This window comes from Oryzias latipes, chromosome 11, assembly GCF_053564925.1.
Source record: "Oryzias latipes strain Hd-rR chromosome 11, Olatipes_Hd-rR_3.1".
Classification (NCBI taxonomy): Eukaryota; Metazoa; Chordata; class Actinopteri; order Beloniformes; family Adrianichthyidae; genus Oryzias; species Oryzias latipes.
Window position 1 is genome coordinate 29,249,478 of NC_136247.1, and position 20,897 is coordinate 29,270,374.

At 44.6% G+C, this 20,897-nt stretch overlaps 2 protein-coding genes across 2 annotated transcripts; both read left to right on the forward strand.

The window, feature by feature from the left end:
• Positions 1-3,639: 3,639 nt before the first annotated feature.
• LOC144995454 (uncharacterized) lies at positions 3,640-7,577 on the forward strand. Its single transcript, XM_078955173.1, has 5 exons — positions 3,640-3,829; positions 3,920-4,214; positions 5,991-6,045; positions 6,134-6,245; positions 6,313-7,577. The coding sequence occupies exons 1-5, from the start codon at positions 3,741-3,743 to the stop codon at positions 6,344-6,346; spliced, it is 585 nt and encodes a 194-aa protein (XP_078811299.1). The 5' UTR covers positions 3,640-3,740; the 3' UTR covers positions 6,347-7,577.
• Positions 7,578-8,449: 872 nt separating this feature from the next.
• hcn3 (hyperpolarization activated cyclic nucleotide-gated potassium channel 3) lies at positions 8,450-20,728 on the forward strand. The gene is made up of 7 exons (XM_004073708.4): positions 8,450-9,225; positions 11,365-11,794; positions 11,872-12,033; positions 14,162-14,380; positions 14,779-14,925; positions 17,693-17,933; positions 19,109-20,728. The coding sequence occupies exons 1-7, from the start codon at positions 8,762-8,764 to the stop codon at positions 19,312-19,314; spliced, it is 1,869 nt and encodes a 622-aa protein (XP_004073756.1). The 5' UTR covers positions 8,450-8,761; the 3' UTR covers positions 19,315-20,728.
• The last annotated feature ends 169 nt before the right edge of the window (positions 20,729-20,897 follow it).

Genomic DNA, 20,897 nt, shown 5'->3' on the forward strand with positions numbered 1-20,897 from the left:
GAGAAGGTGGGAAGAAGACACCTGGAAAAGGTGGAGGAAGACACCTGGAGAAGGTGGAGGGAGACACCTGTGGCAGGTGGAGGAAGACCCCTGGAGAAGGTGGAGGGAGACACCTGTGGCAGGTGGGAGGAAGACCCCTGGAGAAGGTGGAGGAAGACACCTGGAAAAGGTGGAGGAAGACACCTGGAGAAGGTGGAGGGAGACACCTGTGGCAGGTGGAGGAAGACACCTGGAGCACGTGGAGGGAGACACCTGGAGAAGTAGGAGGAAGACACCTGGAAAAGGTGGAGGGAGACACCTGGAGAAGGTGGGAAGAAGACACCTGGAAAAGGTGGAGGAAGACACCTGGAGCAGATGGAGGGAGACACCTGGAGAAGTAGGAGGAAGACCCCTGGAGCAGGTGGGAAGAAGACCCCTAGAGCAGGTGGAGGAAAACACCTGGAGCAGGTGGAGGAAAACACCTGGAAAAGGTGGAGGGAGACACCTGGAGAAGGTGGGAAGAAGACACCTGGAAAAGGTGGAAGAAGACACCTGGAGAAGGTGGAGGGAGACACCTGTGGCAGGTGGGAGGAAGACCCCTGGAGAAGGTGGAGGGAGACACCTGGAGAAGGTTGGAGGAGGACAACTGTAGAAGGTGGGAGGGAGACCCCTGGAGAAGGTGGAGGGCCACACCTGTAGAAGGTGGAGGAAGACCCCTGGAAAAGGTGGAGGAAGACACCTGGAGAAGGTGGAGGGAGACACCTGTGGCAGGTGGGAGGAAGACACCTGGAGAAGGTGGAGGAAGACCCCTGGAGAAGGTTGGAGGGCCACACCTGTGGCAGGTGGAGGAAGACCCCTGGAGAAGATGTCTTCTTTTTCTTGCAAGCTAAAGCAACTGCAAATAAAACCTCAAACCGATGAATCTTGAACTCAGATCAGAGGATGTTCCTGGTTCTGATTACAAACCATCCGGTGGTTCACTTTAAGAACACTCTCTGAGATCTGAGGAGGGGGAAAAAAACAAAGAAACTTAGAAAAAAAATAGAAAAAAACTATTTAGACATAAGGATTAAAAAATATATATTTTGTAGAAAACTGAGAACCTCAGAGAGTCCATGATAGAGGTCATGGGGGTGGCAGTATCATGGTCGGGGACTTGTTTCCTTCTCAAGGAGCTGGTGTATTTCATTAAATTAATATAATGTTTAAAGTCACAAAAGGGATTCTCAAGAATCCTTCAACTGTGAGGAAAAAAGGTCACATGAGTTCTGATCCTGCTCTGCACGCTAAGCGGCATCAGTGCAGACAGAGGAGCCATGTGTGTGTCTATGTGTGTCTACGTGTGTGTATTTGTGAGTATTTGTGTATATGTAAAGCACAGTTGAGCGCTGAGGCTGTCGTGCTCTGTGAAATTGTGCTCTAGGAAAATGCTGCGTTTCATCTGTTTCTATGATTTCTTTTCTCCAAAAATAACTTGTGTTTTTGTCCTAAAGTGCCGTTTCTGCTCAAACACAAAGTTGAACAAAAACTGAGGAAAATCTTCAGCAGCTGTTTTGGCGTCACGTCACGGTTGAACCACCAGAAATCCAAACATCTGCAGTCAGTCCGATAGCGCCTGCGGTCCGGACGATGCAAACTCATCAATTCTTCCACTTATCTAAAGTTCAGGGTTTTGTGAAAGAAAAATAAACTTCCTGGTTGAATGAACGTAATAATGAAAACAACTGCTCCCCTTTTTTCTGTTTCTCACCCAAAACTGCTCTACTAGACCTCATGAAGGTCAGCTCCTGTCAAACACAGAACACTGAGGAAGGAGCCCCAATGACGAGCTTTCTGCAGGATCCAGTCCTGTTTTCCTTTTTTAGCACTTTTGAGTTTTTTTCTGCTTCATTCATTCATTCATTCATTCATTTGTTAATTTTCTTTGGGGGTCACGGGGCTGCTGGAGCCTATCCCGGTCACTTGTGGGCTTTTCTATATTTTAGAAATGTGAAAAGTTTGATTCAAAAAACCGTGAGCAGAATCCAACTTTGACCTTTTTACTGTAGAGGTCATGGAGGTCATGAGTTCTCCAGAGAAAACATCACCGTTCGGTCCCTTCAGTGCTCTCATGTTGAAGCAAAAACTCTTGGTTCCATTTCTGCTCACAGCCCGCCTGCGGGGATTGACTAAAAACAGCCTGAGATGTCAAAGCAAACAAGGAATTCCTGTTAAAGTTCATGCAAAGACATTTGAAACTCCACAGAAATTCTCCTTTTGTGGTGGTTCCCCCCACACCTGTGAGATGCTGCAGGACACCTCGGTCCTTGCAGATGTTCCTCACAGTGGGGGTCAGAAGCTGCCGATGTGCTTCATCAGTGTCAGAAATTCCCTCCTGGAAAAGCCTTTTTCAGGCTGAACGTTCCGGAAAACAAATCCATGTTTGTTTTTTAATTAAAGAGGGAAAAATCCCAGCTTGTTTTATCTTAGCTGACGGAGCAAAGTGTGACGCAGGCGGATGCGGTTATCGGAAACGCTCCCATCTGACTCCCCAAACGGAGCTGCTGGTCACCTCGTCTGACCTCGTGCCTCCTATCAGAGGGAGGTTCTCACAGAGGAGGAACAGACGTTTGATTCCTCATCCTCCTGTCAAACCAAACTGCGGACAGATTTTTCTGATATGCCAGCAGACTAATCATCTGTTGGAGATAAACTGCGGCTCAGTTTAACCTTGTTTTCTTCTGACTGGCCGGACGTTGTTCCACAGCTCATTTCCGTCAGAGCAGCCTGTAAAGAGTTACAGACACAGACGTGCCAAACTCATGAGCACATTTCAGTCTCAATAATCGTGAAACGGGACGTTTCCAGAAAGTTCTGGTCCTCCTCTGGAGCATCGGACTTTACTGACAGGAGAGCAGCAGGGATTTCTGTGGCAGACAAAGGTTTGAATCCGTGGATCTGCTCCAGGGGGTTCCTGCTGGACCAAGGATCAGCAGACGGATCTTTGCTGCAGAGACGCAGACTTTGCTTCACTTTCAGATCCTCAAACGCAAAGCAGCAAAGCAGCTCACAGGACCTGCATGACAGCATCCACCCCACCCCACCCCACCCCACCCCACCCTCCATGCAGACGCATAACAAAGACGTCCACATTCCTTCTGACCGCCTCCACAGCATGCAGTCACTCCATGCTGACAGAAGGTTCTGCTGTGTTCTCCGACAGAACCTGCAGGGATCACCGGGGCAGATCCTGGAGCGTGTCAGGTGTCGGGGTCGCCCTCGCACACCTGCCTGAGGACGGGGTCACACGCACCTGCCCTGCATGCAATCAGACAACCTTTATCAGTCCATCACGCCCTCCAGCCACTGTAGGTTTGTCTGCTTCTCTGTGGAAGAATTCACTGATTGCTGCTGAAGCCAAGCCGAGCTGAGCTGAGCCAAGCCGAGCCGAGCCAGGTAGATAGGTGGGCAGGCAGGCGGGCAGCTCTTCCTGTGTTTGTGAGGCTGTCTTCTGACGTATTTAACCAGACTAAGGCCGTGCAGTGAAGCCTGTAGAGGGTTCATTCTGGGAGAAAACTCATCCACCCTGTTTTTCTATAAAAACCCTCTATAAAAACCTCCTGCAGGTTCCTCATGTTGAAGTTCATATTATTTGTGGGTAAATAAAACTCTGCTCTTTTGTTCTGTCGTTTCCTCTAGCCTCTCTGTTTGGTTCCCAACAATAAGATTATAAAACGTTATCACACAGAACCAAAGCCTAATTTACATCATATCTGATCCTCATGGCTGCTGTTTACAGTCCTGGACAAACAATTACCCGAACATCGGAGGGGAGGAGCATCAGAGAAGCATCCCAGACGTCAGCTGTCAGGTAAATGGTGTCTGGAACCGGTTTGTCTGGTTCCTGCAGAGCTTTAGGTTGGTCGCCTTCACCTGCCTTCATTTGTCTGTCTGCTCCAAGCACCATGAAGGTGTACGGGATCCTCCTCCTGTTCTGCCTGCTGGCTTCCCTCGGGCTGCTCACGGTTCTCCTGGGCCAGTACAAAGAAATGAACATGATAATGGAGAAGCGCCGCAGCCTCGATGCCCTCGCACTGGACCAACAGAAAGTCGTGGAGTACGACGCCGGCTTCAGACGCTCGCTGGAGGCTCTGGTGGCTCAGGGGGAGGAGACGGCCAAGGACCTGGAAGGCTCTGTGGCCAGCTTCAACCTGGAGCAGAAGACAGCCGAAAAAGACAACTGCCTGGAAGAAACGGTAAAAAGAAGACGTCCTGGTCCTTCAGGAGACTGTCTGTGTGTTGGCTGAGTTTATTTAAAGGGTCAAACCAAACTGGAAGGGTTTGCTTTTCCTGTCCTTGAACATCACTCCTCTGGAGAACAGACAAAGGCTTTGGCCAGACACAACTGGCTCTTATGGAATAATCTGTTGTGAATAATAGGTTTGTTTGTATCATATTTCATTCTGATGGCTCAGAAATTCAGCAGCACGCCTCCTGTCAGGCTTCTGGATCCACTTTTATTGATTTTCTTCACTCGTTTTGCTCAAAGTTTTTCTACTTTTTTGTTTTTCCCTTCAAACTGGACAGATCCTAGAAACATCTTTCACGTAATTCTGTCTTCATCAGGATCTTTCAGCATCTCTGCAGAGCTTCACTTCCAGAAAAATCAGCAGGGATTCACTGAACACAGACGTGTTTGAACGGAAAACAGGATAAATGTTTCTTTCTGAAGCGAATCGTGAGGTTAAAAGCTGCTTTGGTTTCATGGGGCTTCATCTTCCTTGATGAAGCTCCGGCACGTCTCTAACGGCAGCTCTACGCCTCATTTTCAATGAAAACCCCGTCCGGTTACAGAATTTCCTTCAGACGGTTTTCCAGATACGACTGACTGAACATCAGAAAACCAGCAGATCGGGTTCTACTGGAAGCAATATTTCAGATCAGGTTTGAAGTCAATTTGTGAGCTATTTGACCCGGAGCTCTTTTTGTTCCTCTGATGTTTAAATTCATTCTGATTCTGTATTGTTGTCTTTACCTCACATCACACAACCACGACCCGTCAGACTGAAGGTCCGTTTGTCTCTGACTTTAAAATGCTTCAGAAAAAAGTGATTTGAAACGTGTTTTTTGTCATTTTTCAGACATGATATTTTCTAAATTCATGCTGTGTTGCTTTGAGTGCAGTTGTTGTCTGAAACTGCCCCGCTCTGCTGCCCCCCGCTCAGGACTCCCCTGGAAATGAGACCAGGGTTTTCAAAACCAGCTTTGGAGAGCTCAGTGTAACAGAAGTTAACTTCCTGTTACAGAGCTGATCCTGTTACAAAAGCCTTTCCTGTGGGAGGAAGTCACGGCCCACATCCACGTTGTGACACCAGAAGACGAGAAGAAGAAGAAAAATACTAGAGTTCTAAAAACCCAAACTGAAAACAAATGGGGAACCTGGAGGAGATGTGCTGCTGATGTGTGGAAATGCTGTGACGCTCTGATGAAAGGGTCGGTCCAGAAAACACTAACGGATCCCACAGATCTGAAGACTGCTCCAGGAGGAACCCCGGAGAACTGACAACCCTTCTCTTCTGGGCTTTGAGAGTGAAATCGACCATTTTTGGGGGGGGTTTGCTTGTTATGAAGAACAGCAGCTAAAAAATTAAAATAAAATTAAATAAAAATGATAGAAAACTAATACACTTAAAAAGTTTAGTATATTTTGGTTTAAGTGTAGCAAACATGGATGTGAAGGACGAGAAGTAACTGAATACTTCTTCAGACTAAATTGGAACATTTCAAATTTACAATATATGGATTCTTTATATAAAGTAAACCTCTATCATACCGTCTCACTTTTAGTATCAAGTACTTGTAGTACATTTAAACAGACTACTTTAGGGTGAGGATGAAGGTTCTGCCACCTTCAGGTTCATATTTCCATCAAACAAATCCATTTTCTGACCCAAAGGAGCTGAATCATCTCAAAATAATCTGAATCTTTGTGGTGTAACCTGACATTTCCTTCGTTTTCTCATTTTGTGCAGAAAAGGAAAACGGAGGAGCTGGCATCCATGGAACAAGCTCACGAGCAGACTTTAGGTAGAACCAAACCTGCCAGTGCTCTGCTGCCACCACGTGGTAGCGCCGGGAACTGCACCCAAGTCTGACGTGTGTTTCTGCCCCTCAGGGACCCTCAAGGAAGAGGTCAACAGCTGGAAGGAGGAGCTCGCCAACGTGAAAGGCCTTCTGAACGGATACGCACCCATCTGCAAATACCTGAAGAACGGCACGGCGCCCAGGTGAGTGACGCAACACACCTGGAGATGCTTTTAGGGGAGTGGGGAGTAACCGTCACGCCATCTTCAGTTTCAGGCAATTATGTGGCAACAAATCCAGCTGAAAAGGAGAAGTTCAGAGCACAGCCCAGACGAGGAAGATGGCGCTGTTTGCTGAGTCCGGGTTGTCTCGGTTCTTCCAAGACTTTCATGGTTCTGAGATCAGACTGACCTCTGTGACCCGAAACATCTGCGTGACGGTGGACACGTCACTGCAGGTTTCTTTGATCCGGTGTGGTTCTGGTGAGCGGACGCACATCTGTCCTCCTGTGATCTGCGCTGAAGACCCTCCGGACATCAGGAGCCCGTCAAATCCCCAAACCAACCAATCAGGCTGAAGTTCACTGTCAAACCTAAAGACAAAACAAACGTTTGAATTCATAACTGACCTCCTGCTGCAACAGTTTGCAGATGATTGATGACATTTTAAGTGACTGATTAGTTTTTTAGAGCCGTAAGAGCTTTAGTAAATGAAGGGTTTAAGAGGCACATCTGTGCTTCCGGAGGCGACATTAAAGCTGATCCTGCTTCACATCCCAGATTGAAATGAAAGCAGAGGCGGCAGATTGGGACTCTTGTCTCTGTGGACATGTCCTGCTGTCCCGGGGACTGGATGTCAACGCCACTGTTGTGTTATTATTAAAAGAGTGGGAAGTGACTGTCTGCCTTTGCTTTACCTGTCCTGAATCCCCTGCAGGTAAGAAGCAGGTTCATCTTTCTGAAGGAATCCAAACAAATGTGTGCTCGCTGTTGATTGATTGCTGAATAATGAACGACCGACCCAGTGACCCGGCGGGTGGTGCAGCGACCCGTGACGGAGCCGGCAGCTTCTCAGGTGCAGCAGCTAAACGCTGCGAAAGGAGCAAACAGACGTGACAATAGTGAAAGGTGATCTGAGGAGGGCGTGGCCTGAATCAGGTCAGACAGAGCTTCACCTCCAGGGCGTTTTCATGATCCCATCTTTCCGTTCACCGTCATGCTTCACCCAGACCAGCACCACCAGAACAAGGGTGCACCCCGCCCTCGCCCACGGGGTATAGGCTCCAGCAACGCCATGACCCCGAAAGGGACGGTTTGGGGGATAAAAACCTCATTTTTTTAAGGTGGAAATCCTCACATTGGCAGGAAAAAATGTCTCCTGTGGGATCAATTTGTACAGAAAAGCCAAAAGAAAAGTCTTAAAAGAGGTTTGAAAAAATGACTTTATACTTTTCCACATCAATACTGTATATGTAAATATGTGTGTGTGTGTCTTTCCATAAATATTTTCAAAATAAAAGCCGCTTTGACTTGAAACCCTTCAGCAGTTCTTTCAGTCTGATGTTTCAAACGAGCACATTTCTGCAGGTTTCTTTTTTGGTTCACATTGATTTACGTTGATTTACATTGAATGCAAGTGAAAACAACAGATGATTTATTTTAGAATAAAAGTCACAATTTGAAATTTCCTAAATTGCAAACAAAGTTTTCACAAAAAATTATACAAAACGAAAAAACAAAACGTTTGCTTATAAAATAACTGGTTACAAAAAGTTTGCATTGAACGGGAATCTGCGCATGCGCGGGGGTTGCTCCTCTGCGCACCTGGGATCCTCAGGTGTGTAAAGAGGTTGGAAGCAAAATGACTCAGATTTCTTCCTGACGGGGAAAAAGCTCCTGTTTGTTTTTTTCTGACTGTGAAAATTAATTATTTTTAAATTTTATCCTTACAGTCATAGAACTACATTTAAAGACAAAACTCCACATTTCTTTGAGTTATTTGCCTATTTTTTTACTCTCCTTTTGATCCAGTAAAATGGAATGCAAAAAATGTTTGTTTTTATTTTTCCCAGTTTTATAAATTAAAATCATTTTACTTTTTTTTTTTTTTTAACTTTTATACCTTCCCGCATTTACTTACGGTAATTTAGAATATATTTAATTCGTTTATCTGTAAATAAATAAAGTGAGCTTAATTAAATGGGTCCTCGGGTGTTTTGGTTCTGGTTCTGGTTCCAGTCCTCAGGTTTTGTGTCCTGGTTCTGGTTCCGGGCGGGTCCTGAGAGCATGAAGCTGCTGCTTCTGCACGCTCCTCGGGAGGGGAGGGGGCTGCACCACGTGAGTGGGGGGGGGGGGGGGGGTGAATGGACGCTCAAGCCGATTAGGAACGGCCACCGAGCCTCCGCCGCAATCTGCGCCGCTCCTCACACCGCGCGGCCACAGCTGCGGCTGATGTTTGCGCGTCTGCGCTGCAGGATGCGCAGATCTGCGCAGATTTTCTGAACTTTACAAACTCTTTCGTGGAGAAACAGCGTGGACTTTTTAAGGGATTTGGTGAAGAACATTTCTCTTCTTTTTGTCAGAGGGACCAACTGCTTGTGAAGGTTTTTAAGGTGGTTTTTTAGTCAAATATCAAATGTCTTTTGCATCAAACGGCGTCAGCAGCTGAACTTTGCTGCAGACATCCATCTTTCCGTTCAGGTTCATCTCAAAGTCCAGACATGACCAGCCCGGCCAGGACCGCCGCAGAGGAGCAGAAGGTCGTCGGGGAAAGTCCGTCCCACAAACCGGAGATCTCCAGGTACCGCAGCTGGAGCAGCCTCCGCTTCTCCAGGTGGAGGAGCGGTTCCCAGCGGACCACCCCTCCAGCCACCCCTTCTCCAAAGACAGAAAAGAGGGCCGACGTGTCCAGGACGCTCTTCTCCTTGGTCAAGACCCACAACGATGACTACACGGCCGACCCCGACGGCCTGCTGGACGTCCACGGCGAGGGCGAAGGTGGTGGCGTGGACGAGATCCTTCAGGACCAGCCCACCTACTTCCAGAAGCAGCTGGGCTCGTTGCTGCAGCCCGGCATCAATAAGTTCTCCCTGCGCATGTTTGGCAGCCACAAAGGGGTTGCTGCTGAGCAGGAGAGGGTCAAGAGCTTTGGAGTGTGGATCATCCACCCCTACAGTGACTTCAGGTAACCGGGGGCGTCCATGGGTCTCCCTGTCCTCCATGCCGTTTCCTTGAAAGCGTTAAAGCTTCTCCTCTCCAACCGGGGAGCGACTGAGCGCTCAGATCCGGTTTTCAAGGACAGAAGCTGATGTCACAGCAGTGATAAGGAGATGAAGGGATTTGAGTATCCATGCAGAATATAGGACATGATCCTCCGTGTTACTCATAGCACGCCACCCGCATACGGAGAGCACAACCATCCTGAGGGTCTCTCTGTTTCAGCTGAAAGCGTTCTGGTCAAAGTTCACTTTTACAGCATTTATTGAGGTTCAAACAGAAACATGTTGTTCTGCAGAAATCTGTTCTAGTTATGAAGAACGGCTGGTATCAACTTTAAACAATTTTCCCCCATCAGGCCGGAGCAGACAGGAAGGATAAAGCCGAACGTGGGGATTATTGCCCATAAGAATCCCTATAATTCCCATCTTGTTCTATTATGCAATAATAACACTGCTGGGGGGGGGGTTTACAAAGGACCTGCTCTCCTTAAACCAGCCTCCTCTGGAAAACAGAGTTTTGATGAGGTTCTAAAGCAAAGTGTCATCAGAAATGAGAGAATTCCTGATTTTTAGAGATGTTTTTCTGGGAAAGTCCCTCTTTAGGGCTGCAGACGCTGATCTTTTTGCTGTTCTTCGTGGGGGGGCACAGAGGATCCATACTTTGATTGTTTTCGTGCACAGCAGTGACTCCTGCATCTTCAGCAGGTGGGGGCAGAAGACTTTGGAAGGGGGGGCAAAACACCGGAGCAAAAGCCCAACACAAAAGTACAGTTTTATTATTATTGGACCATCTCTGCTCCCGTAGTGGTCGGTCGTGAATGCAGGAGGTCAGTGAGGCACAAAAGGAACAGAAGAGACAGAGATGCCTCCTGAATGAACGGTGGGAGGAACATGATATGGGATGGACGCAGAAAGACCAAACTGAATGTTTGATCTGGCGTGGCTTCAATCCCCAAAGGTTCTCTGTCAGAATGAAGCGGCAGTGACAGAGCGGGGGAAAGACCAGGGTGATTGACAGGTGATGTAAACAATCTGTAAAGAAATCTAAACCGCGCTCCTCTGCAGGTCACTGCAGACACGCAGGAACATGGGATGTGTGTGCGCAGACGCTGATGAGTCCCGCCCATGACGAGGCCGTCATTTCTTTTGTTCATTGCATTTTAGATGGAAGAGCCATCCGGACGAGGCCATCAGCATTCATAGTTAATGGCTTCTCTGAATGAAGATGAAGAAAGAAAAGGGCTCCTGTGCTGCGTGGCACACTTCCCTCATAATGAAACGGCCTCATTTGCGGCGGGTAGAAGTTTCCGGTCCTGCATCTTTAACATGTGCTGATGCTCACGCAGCCTATAGGCGTGTAGGATTCCAGTCGGTGATCAAACGCAGAAGACGCCACTTTTCAATCACAGACGGATTTGGTGTTTTGAATCAGTGAAACGTCTTCATGTGGTGTTTGCATGAACCGATCCACGGCGTACGGCGCAGATTCACAGCATCTCATCCAGGACTCCACTGTATTTAAGATCAAAAGGAACATTTTATCAGCCAATGACTGGAAATAGATCCTGGAATGAAGGGAATGTGTGACCCATTAGAGCTGTTCACGTGATCCGTGCACGCTCAGTCTGACTGTTTGAGGTGAGGAAATTAGCCAATCAGAGTGTAGTTAGCGTGGACGTCCACTCACAGATCACGTGCACACCCATCTGTGTGGTCAGTAAGCAGTCACCTTACTGACGACAAGAGTGGTGAAAGGACGTCATACGACCGCATCGTCAACACTGCGTGTTTTACTTCCATGATCCTTACCAATACTTCCCGATAAACTTACCACTCACACCAGAATGGAACACAGCGCTGCTATGCAGTCACAAGCAGAAGATTTTGGATCTTAAGCTTTGTAAACTAAAAGTGGATCCAGGATTCAGACATGTGATGCTAGCAGTTCCTGTGATGGATGTGTTTCTGTCCAGGAGTTTCCTTCCTGTTCCTTCCTTTACCTCGTCCAAACGTCTCCTCCACGCTCTTCTCAGTCCCTGAAAATTGAAGTGAAGCCTGAACCTTTCCCTCAGCGTCTGACGGCAGCACCGTGGTCTTGTTTCCAGGTTTTACTGGGACATCGTGATGCTCCTGTTGATGATGAGCAACCTGGTGATTTTGCCCTGGGGAATCACCTTCTTTGAGGACCAGAACACGCTGCCCTGGATCGTCTTCAACGTCCTGTCTGACACTCTGTTTCTCATGGATCTCATCTTCAACTTCCGCACCGGCATCCTGGTGGAGGACAGCCACGTCATCCTGGACCCCAAAGAGATCCGCATGCACTACATCCAGACCTGGTTTCTGGTCGACTTCGTTTCCTCCATCCCGGTTGACTACATCTTTCTGGTCGTTGATCTGGAGGGGCGGCATGAGTCGTCGGACGTGTACCGCACCGCCCGCGCCCTCCGCATCGTCCGTTTCACCAAGATCCTCAGCCTGCTGCGCCTGCTCCGCCTGTCCCGCCTCATACGATACATCCATCAGTGGGAGGAGGTACGCAGGACAAGGCCGTGCCTTCAACAGATGCAAACAACAGACGCCTTGTTTCAACCTTCCTCTCCGTTTGGCAGATCTTCCACATGACGTATGACCTGGCCAGCGCCGTGGTCCGGATCGTGAACCTGATCGGGATGATGCTGCTGCTGTGCCACTGGGACGGCTGCCTGACCTTCATGGTGCCCATGCTGCAGGACTTCCCTCCAGACTGCTGGGTGTATAGAAACAATATGGTGGTGAGTTCATGCTAGTCCTAAAGAAATACATTCACGAGGATACAGAGCCTTGTGAAAGTATTTGCCCCCTTGAACTTTTCAACCTTTTGCCACATTCCAGTCTGCAAACATAAAGACAAAAAACTGTATTTTTTGTAAAGAATCAACAACAAGTGGAACACAATCACGCAGTGGAACGAATTTATTTCAAACTAGTTTAACAAATGAAAAACAGAAAAATTGACCCGAATGACTAATGATGACAACAGAACCACCTGGATGTCATCAAGTCTCCGTATAAATGCTGCTGCTCTGTTTAAAGTGCAGAGAGCATCATGAAGAACAAGGACCCCCAGGCAGGTCTGAGGTTCTGCTGTGGAGAAGTTTGGAGCCGGATTTGGATACAAAAAGATTTCCAAGCTTTAAACATCCAGAGGAAAACTGTGCAAGTGATAATACTGAAATGGAAGGAGGATCAGACCACTGCAGATATACAAAGACCTTCAGCTCAAACAAGGAGAAGACGATCAGAGATGCAGCCAAGAGACCAATGATGAGTCTGGGTGATCTACAGCTGAGGTGGAGTGTCTGTCCACAGGACAACGATCAGTCAGTACTGCACAAATCTGGCCTTTAGGGAAGAGTGGAAAGAAGAAAGCCATTTCTTAACCATAAACAACCATAAAAAGTGTTGTTTAAAGTTACCCACAATCCACCTAGGAGACACACCAAACATGTGGAAGAAGCTGATCTGCTCAGATGAAACCAAAATCCAACTTTTTGGCAACAATGCAAAGCGTTCTGTTTGGCATAAAGCAGCACAGCTCCTCACCCTGAACACACCGTCCCAACTGTCAAGCATGGTGGTGGCAGCATCATGGTTTGGGCCTGCTTTTCCTCAGCAGGGACAGGGAGGATGGTTAGAATTGATGCAATGATGGATGGAGCCAAATCCAGGAGCGAGTTTGAAACATCCAATAAATGTGGTTCCACTGCATGATTGTGTTCCACTTTTGTTGATTCGTCACATAGAATTAAAGTTTTAAATCTTCATGTTTTCAGCCTGAAATATGGCAAAAGGTTGAAAAGTTCAAGGAGGCGGAATACTTTCTTTCTCAAGGCACTGTAGTTTGTTGTTACTATTGTTTGGTACAACTCTTCATTATTAGTCTGTATATTTGAAGCTTAAGGATTCTGTGGAAATCTGCTTTAATCAGATTATTCCGCTTTCATCATTAAAGGGAGAGAATGTTCTGAAGAAACTGACTGGAATATTCCCTTTCATCTACACGTAGGGACAAATCAGCTCCTCAAACGGATAACTTTCTTCACTTTACATTACCCGCCGGCACGTTTCTCACAGAAGGATCACAAGTCGTGACAGCATCATAGAAAAAATGAACAGAAAGGGAAGGTTTTCATGTAAACATTTCAACTGATCAAATAAAAAAACGGTTTAAAAACTAAAATATTCAGCTTCATAAATGTTTGTTAACATATTTTACTGGTAATTAAACCTCTAGATAGAAATGATTAGATAATTCCTTTGCAGTAAAATTCCAGAATTTGTTAAATATCTTCTGGGGGAAAGCTTTCATAACTTATTCGTAGTTTTTTCAATAAGATACTGAGCATGGAAGCAGAAACAGAAAATCCACGGACTGATGTCAAGAGGAAGAGGAGGAACACCAGATTAGAGCTGAAGGCAGCATCATGGATGCAGGAGGAGCTCCAACCTGAGAGGAGATGAACAGAAACGCTTTCTGAGACTCTGAGCTGTAGGATTATCATGTTGTTCACCCTTCAGCACATCAGCCAATCAGCCTTCGCTGACTTCATGCAGGATGTCCCCCCCCAACACTACTCTGCATTTAATCCGGGCAGGGGGCCGCCACAGGTGACTTCATGGTTAGGCAGTAGCGTGAAGGGTCTCACACTGGAGGAAGCTCATTCCACCCCCTGGGAATCGAACCCTAGCTTCCCGCCACGCAGCCAGCCGCTCTTTCTGTCAGCTTTTATGATCATAATCACCAAAATGATAAGGAATGAAGGCTTGAACTGTTTCACTCTCTACCTAAGGATGTTTCGATGTTTTGATCTTCCAATGATTCTAGTTGACCTTCTTCGCCGTTTCCTGTCGTTTTCCCAGAATGCCACCTGGCACATCCAGTACTCCTACGCCCTTTTCATGGCCATGAGCCACATGCTCTGCATAGGATACGGCGCCAACCCCCCCGAGGGCATGAGTGACGTCTGGCTCACCATGGTCAGCATGGTGGTGGGAGCCACCTGCTACGCCATGTTCTTGGGTCACGCCGCCAACCTGGTGCAGTCTTTGGACGCGTCGCATCGGCAGTACCAGGAGAAGGTAGAGACCCCAAACATGTTCCACGAGCCTCACATGACGGCTGGCGTGATCCCAGCCACGTCTGTGTCATGGTCTTGCGTACTTGCTTGTATTTCATGCAGGACGCCTGAGCCAAATGGAGTATGTACATTATCTAATCTAATGGATTTTTTGGCCTTACGCTGACCCTTTCAGGGGATTTTCCCCAAGATAAATCTGAACAGATGATGACAAATGGCAGCACCTTTGTTTGGATCACTGTCTGCTGATGGCTTTTGCAAATGAGTTTGTAATCCACTTAAAATGAGAGAAAAATAAGCCCCCAGCAGAAACCCCCCCTGCTGCGTAACCGTTCAGCAAACACATGCTGGGAGATGTCTGCCTCTGAAATCCCCATTGTTCTGTGCAAATGTTCCCAGTACAAGCAGGTGGAGCAGTACATGTCCTTCCACAAACTGCCCGCAGACGTGAGGCAGAGAATCCACGACTATTACGAGCATCGCTTCCAAGGAAAGATGTTTGACGAGGACAGCATCCTGGGAGAGCTCAGCGACCCTCTGAAGGAGGTGGGACCTGTTCTACGCTGTGATTGACAGATGAGTTAGCTGGAATCGCCGCCCAAACCTGCCAGGAGGAAATCTAGAATCGGGTCTTAACCTCAGACAACCTATGGGCTCAAATGTGGCCGCTCTTTTTTATTTTCTTTATTTAATTTCATTTAATATAATTTAATTTTGCCACATTCTTTTAATTTAATTTTCACTGGAAAAAAGGCAAACTTTACAGTAAATGTTCAACACTGTTTTTTCATAAAGCTTTCTCTTAACCACAGATAAATCTTAGGAATCGATCTCCCTCCTTCCTAAGAACTAGAGTGCCTTAAATGTGAGCAGGTCCTGATATGAACGAAACAAATGTCAAAGTAAAACAGACGTCTGATTTACCAAATAAAAAATCTATATGTATGTATATATTTTTTTCCCTTATATTTTATTTTTAATATTGATTACATTTTTTTAAATTTAACTTTGTGCGTTTTTATTTGTTTTTTTATTCTTTATCATGTTTTTATTTTTTTCAATTAGATTTTATTTTATTTTAACTTTTTATTATTTTTATTTTGTTTTATTTGTTTGATCTTTCATACTTTTTTTATTTATTTTATCTTTTTTTTTTTTTTTTAATGTTTTCATTTTTTTTATTTCATTTTCTTTTCTTTTTATTTTTTTTATTTTGCTTTATTTTTTAACGGTTTTCATTTATTTTATTTCATTTTCTGATTGACACTGATAAGTGCAGCTACCTCAAAGGAAAAAAATATTAGTTGTCCGATTAACTTTAAAAGCTCAGAAGGAAACTGCTCCTGGGTTATTCAGGGTTCAAATTGTTTCTTTGTTGTTACAGCTTAAAAAACGATTTTAATTAAACATAAAAAAGTTTATCTTCCTGTAAATTTCTTCAGAAATGAACTATGGTGCAACCTTCCAAAGAACAAAGAAAAACGTGTTCCTACGTGTCACACAGGCTACTTCTATTTTCATCTAAAGAGCTGATTATGTATGAAAAAGACGGGAAAAATGTTAATCTATCAATGGAAAAAGCTCCTTAAAGAATTGATTGGATATAAAACATGTTGCTTGTATCTAATTTGTCGTTTAAATTCTTATAATAATCTTTAGATTTCTGTAAAAACCTCCACAAACGTGTTTTCGGACTCTGGTGAAATGTTTCATTCATCCTCAGAAACCTGTATTTTTACAATGAAAGACATGTTTTAACCTTTAATTCTGACGTCCTAAAATGTTTGAGTAAATTATATAAACTTGTTTGATAAGACATTAATCTTTCTAAAGAGTTTCAAAGGAGCCACTTTGACTTTTCTCATCATCAAACCAAATAATTAGTTTTTGTTCTAAACTACTTTAAAGGTGAGAATAATATAAGATCATTACTTCCTTTTTTTAATTTCATGTGAAATCATAGAGTTTTTGTTTGATCCAATGGATTGATGATTGATTTGTTTAGATCAGTGTTTTTCAATCTTTCCTGAGCCGCGGCACACTTTAACCTTGACAAAATTCCTGCGGCACACCAGCATCCAAAAATATAAAAAAGCAGAAACTCTATAGTCTGTATTGATCTACAGTCCCTCCATGATCTAACGAGCATTTTAGTGATAAATGTGGCAGAAAAAGCTGGAAGCTGCTGCTGTTTTTTCTAAAAGATGGAATAAAAGTTAAGTTAGAAGAGGCGACAGTGGCTCAGGTGGTTGAGCAGGTCGTCCAATGACCGAAGGGTTGGCGGTTCGATCCCCGCTCCCACCAGCCAAAATGTCGTTGTGTCCTTGGGCAAGACACTTCACCCTCCTTGCCTCCAGTGTGGCTCCACTGGTGTGTGAATGTGCATGAATGATCCTGGTGATGGTCAGAGGGGCCGTAGGCGCGAAATGGCAGCCACGCCTCTGTCAGTCTGCCCCAGGGCAGCTGTGGCTACAACCATAGCTACCATCACCAAGTATGAATGAGGAGTGAATGAATAATGGACACACTGTAAGCGCTTTGAGTGTCTTGAAAAGCGCAGATAAATCCAATCCATTATTATTATTATTATTAAGATAGAAGATGTTTGTTGTTGTTTCAAGACGTTTAACGACGACTCATTGTACGCTGAGACGCTGTCACTTTAACCCAATGCATCATGGGAGATGTAGTGATGGCAGACAGACTCATTGTTTTGTTCTCTTGTTCCACGGTCTGACACCGGATTCTGTGGAAAGCTGCACCGCTAAAGACGAGCTTTAGCTGGTATTTCTGTTGAAACTGAGAGACTTTGAGCAGAATCAGAACAAGGAAGTGAAGACTTTAACCACTTCTGATTGGTCAGACTGATGACATGTGATTAAGCCTCCAAGAATGATTGGTGGAGACAGTTTTTCCAAAAACAGCTGAAGCTGCGGCTAAATCGCGGTACCGTCATTCTTATCAAAATGTCTTTAGTAGAATCAAATAAACACAAAGTAAAAAGTATTTTATGATCTTTCATATTCCTAACTACTCAGTGTTTTATCAGGACTGTTTGGATGAACACAGAGCTGAAATCCTGGAGATGGAAAATGTTTTTAGATCAGTTAATGAGGGTAATTTCCCACGGCACACCTGACCATCTCCCACGGCACACTGGTTGAAAAACACTTGTTTAGAGGAAAAACGGTGTTTAATGACATGCAGTTGTTTGACGACCTCTTCCTTCTTTTACCCCCCAAACGACCCCTTGCCCCGCATACGTCTGCGTCTCCTCCACTGAGCCTCTCCTCATCTGCTTTGTCGTCTGCAGGAAATCGTCAGCTATAACTGTCGCGGGCTGGTCGCCAACATGCCGCTCTTTGCCAACACTGACCCTCATTTCGTGACGGTAATCCTGACCAAGCTTCGCTTCGAGGTCTTTCAGCCCGGAGATTTCATCATACGAGAAGGAACGCTGGGCCGCAAAATGTACTTCATCCAGCACGGCACCGTCATGGTGATTCCACGCGGAAGCAAGGAGATTAGACTCAGCGATGGAGCATATTTCGGGGGTAAATCATCTGCCACTGACCTGCCCCTTCATCCTGCTCTCTATCAAACTCATAAGAGGCTCTAGGATTCAGCTTCTCCTTTGTCGCTGATTAACCGTCACCAAATCTGCTGCTGACCGCGTGTAGTTCCAGATCCCAGCAGTTTATTCTGTTTGCTTTCAGCACATAAGTGGATCAGGCTGGATGCACGGTTGGTGGTTTTCTCAATGAAAAACATTCAAATGCAGAAAGATCAAAGTGACCCCATCCACTCCCATTTGTTTCTTACTCTGGTATTTGGACATGAAGAAAACAGATTCACAAGAATCCAAGTTTGTATTCAAAAGAGCTTAAAAAACGTGATTGGAAAAGATTAAGGACATTCAGGTCGCGTTAGAAAAACCAGATATTAATCCAACTGTGAAGGTTTTTTCATGGAGACGCATTAAACGCACAGGAGAGACGGCTGCTGTTTGTCCCCAGCTCTCCATAGAGGATCATGCAGACCAGGTCATCTACGGTGGCCCTGAGGGGTCACAGCACGACACTTTAGATTTCACAACACAAAATAACACACTACAATTCGTCACAACACTGAAAAAATTAACTCACAACACAAAAACTCACAAGACAACACAATACCTCACAAACACAATACCTCAAAACACAACACAATACCTCACAATACAACACAATAACTCACAACACAACACAATACCTCACAACACAACACCTTACAACAAAACACAATAACTCACAACACTTACAACAATGTAAGTTGCAGATGTACTACCGTTAAAGTGTTGTATTGTGAGTTATTGTGTTGTGAGTTATTATGTTGTGAGTTAATTTTTTAGTGTTGTGAGTTAATGTAGTGTGTTTTTTTGTGCTGTGTTGTGAATCTGAAGTGTTGTGACCCCTCAGGGCCACCGTAGTAATCCACTACAGACAGAAACACCTCTTACTGTTGGAGTGAACAGGTTTCTGTGATGTCATCTGCGATCAGCGATGGCTGATGTGGACCAACATGTCTTCACTTCCTGAAATGCTGAGTCTGACTCTGACAGACACGTTTACCTGACGGCAGCAGCTTTTATCCATTGGCGCTGATGCTTGAGCGGCAGTAACAGAACATGACAGGTATCCTCACTGGACCTTTTTCTTATTCTCTTGGCTGATGTTTGTGTCGCTTCCAGAGATCTGCCTGCTGACTCAGGGACGCCGCACGGCCAGCGTGAAGGCAGAGACCTACTGCCGCCTCTACTCCCTGAGTGCAGACGACTTCAACGAGGTCCTGGAGGAGCATCCTCTGATGAGGAGGGCGTTTGAGAGCGTGGCGGTGGACCGCCTGGACAGGGTTTCTCGACGGTCCAGCTATCAGCCCCCAACCGACCCCGAGTGACCCCCCCCCCCCAAAAACTGTCACAAACGCCAGTTTCCAGCTTTTGGCTTTGGAGAAAATCCATCCAATAAGAAAGAAATCCTCCATTCATTTCAAACATACCATAACAACTTTAGTGCACAGAGAAACCCAAACGCTTATGAAGAATATGAATTTTGTTAAAAAATGGGACACAATCTGTCGATTCTATTTACTTGAATGGGATCAGACTTTATGGGAGTATTAAGGACACCATAAAAGAAGATAAACAGGAGAACAAAATCCTAAAATCGTAAGAAAAAGGTCAAAATGTACTTCATGAAGTCGCATATTGATTATTTAGAATAATAATTATGAATATAACAACCCTTCCCTGCAACATAAATTAAACAGGAAATGATTTATTGTCTCTGTTAAAACATTTTAAAAGCTAAATATAACATTTTATTTAAAAAAAGGATGACCTTTTCCTTCTCAAACTACGACTTTTTGAAATACAATTTTAGAACATTAATTTTTTTTTAATAATTGCACAATTTTCTTCTCTCCTCATTAATATATGATCTTTTCTTTTATGTTCTGTGGTTAAATGCTGGCGCCTGTCTTTTTGTTGCTCATGGGTTTTCAGTCAAAGCGTTTCTCTGAGAAGAATCCTGTGCAGTTGACCATTTTGATGATTTCACAAACTCTTTTCATCGATAAAGTTTGACGTCTCTGAAAAATTCAAACAGTTCGGCTCCACCAGGCTGAAGGTGAGGAGCAGCATCTTCATCTTCAGCACTCGCCTCTGCTATTCAGAGGAGTTCATGTCTGATGAGAGTCGATGCGGAAAATTAGCTGTAAATGTAACTTTGACTGTGTTTATTCATATTGTTTACTTATTTATATTCCCATTATATTGTTGTTACATCTTTTAATTTTTAAATATAATTTAAAAGAAGATTTTGTTCTGACCCTAAAACTGATCACTATTTGTCTCAAGTGTCAACACGTTTATTCTGTTTATAGTTAGTAATTTATGCAGAAATATTTAAAGTTCTCTGAGGCAAGCTCCATAAAAATGTGTATATCATTTGTAGACTACATGAATTATGCTTTTTAAAACAGACTGTTTAACTTTAAACCTGAAGAAACTATATTAAAATGGGTGATTGCATTTCTGTAACAACTAGCAGCCAATAATTTTTACTGATAACTAATATCAATGAACAGTTTTTCTATTCACTCTGTTATTGTTTTGGCATTAGGATCTATCATCATAAACTTGTAAACCTGGTTGTTTTTTGCAGCAGTATTTCTGAAATCCCTGTGAATGTGTTCAGCTCTAAAGACTCTTGTAAATCACATTTGTTTAAAGCTAAAATGCTTTTTATGAAGTCATGTACATATAAATATTTATGCCCAGAAAACATAAATATACTTTTATTTTCTCCTATCTCGCTTCTTCTGCATGTACTCGTCTGTTCGTCTTGTCATTCCTGATATATGAACATGCCTTAACGTTAGTACAAGTCTCCAGTTTAACATGTACAGACCTGTATAGAAATAATACACAAGACATTTTGTCAAAGTTTAAATTATGTCAATTTCACCTGTTATTATTT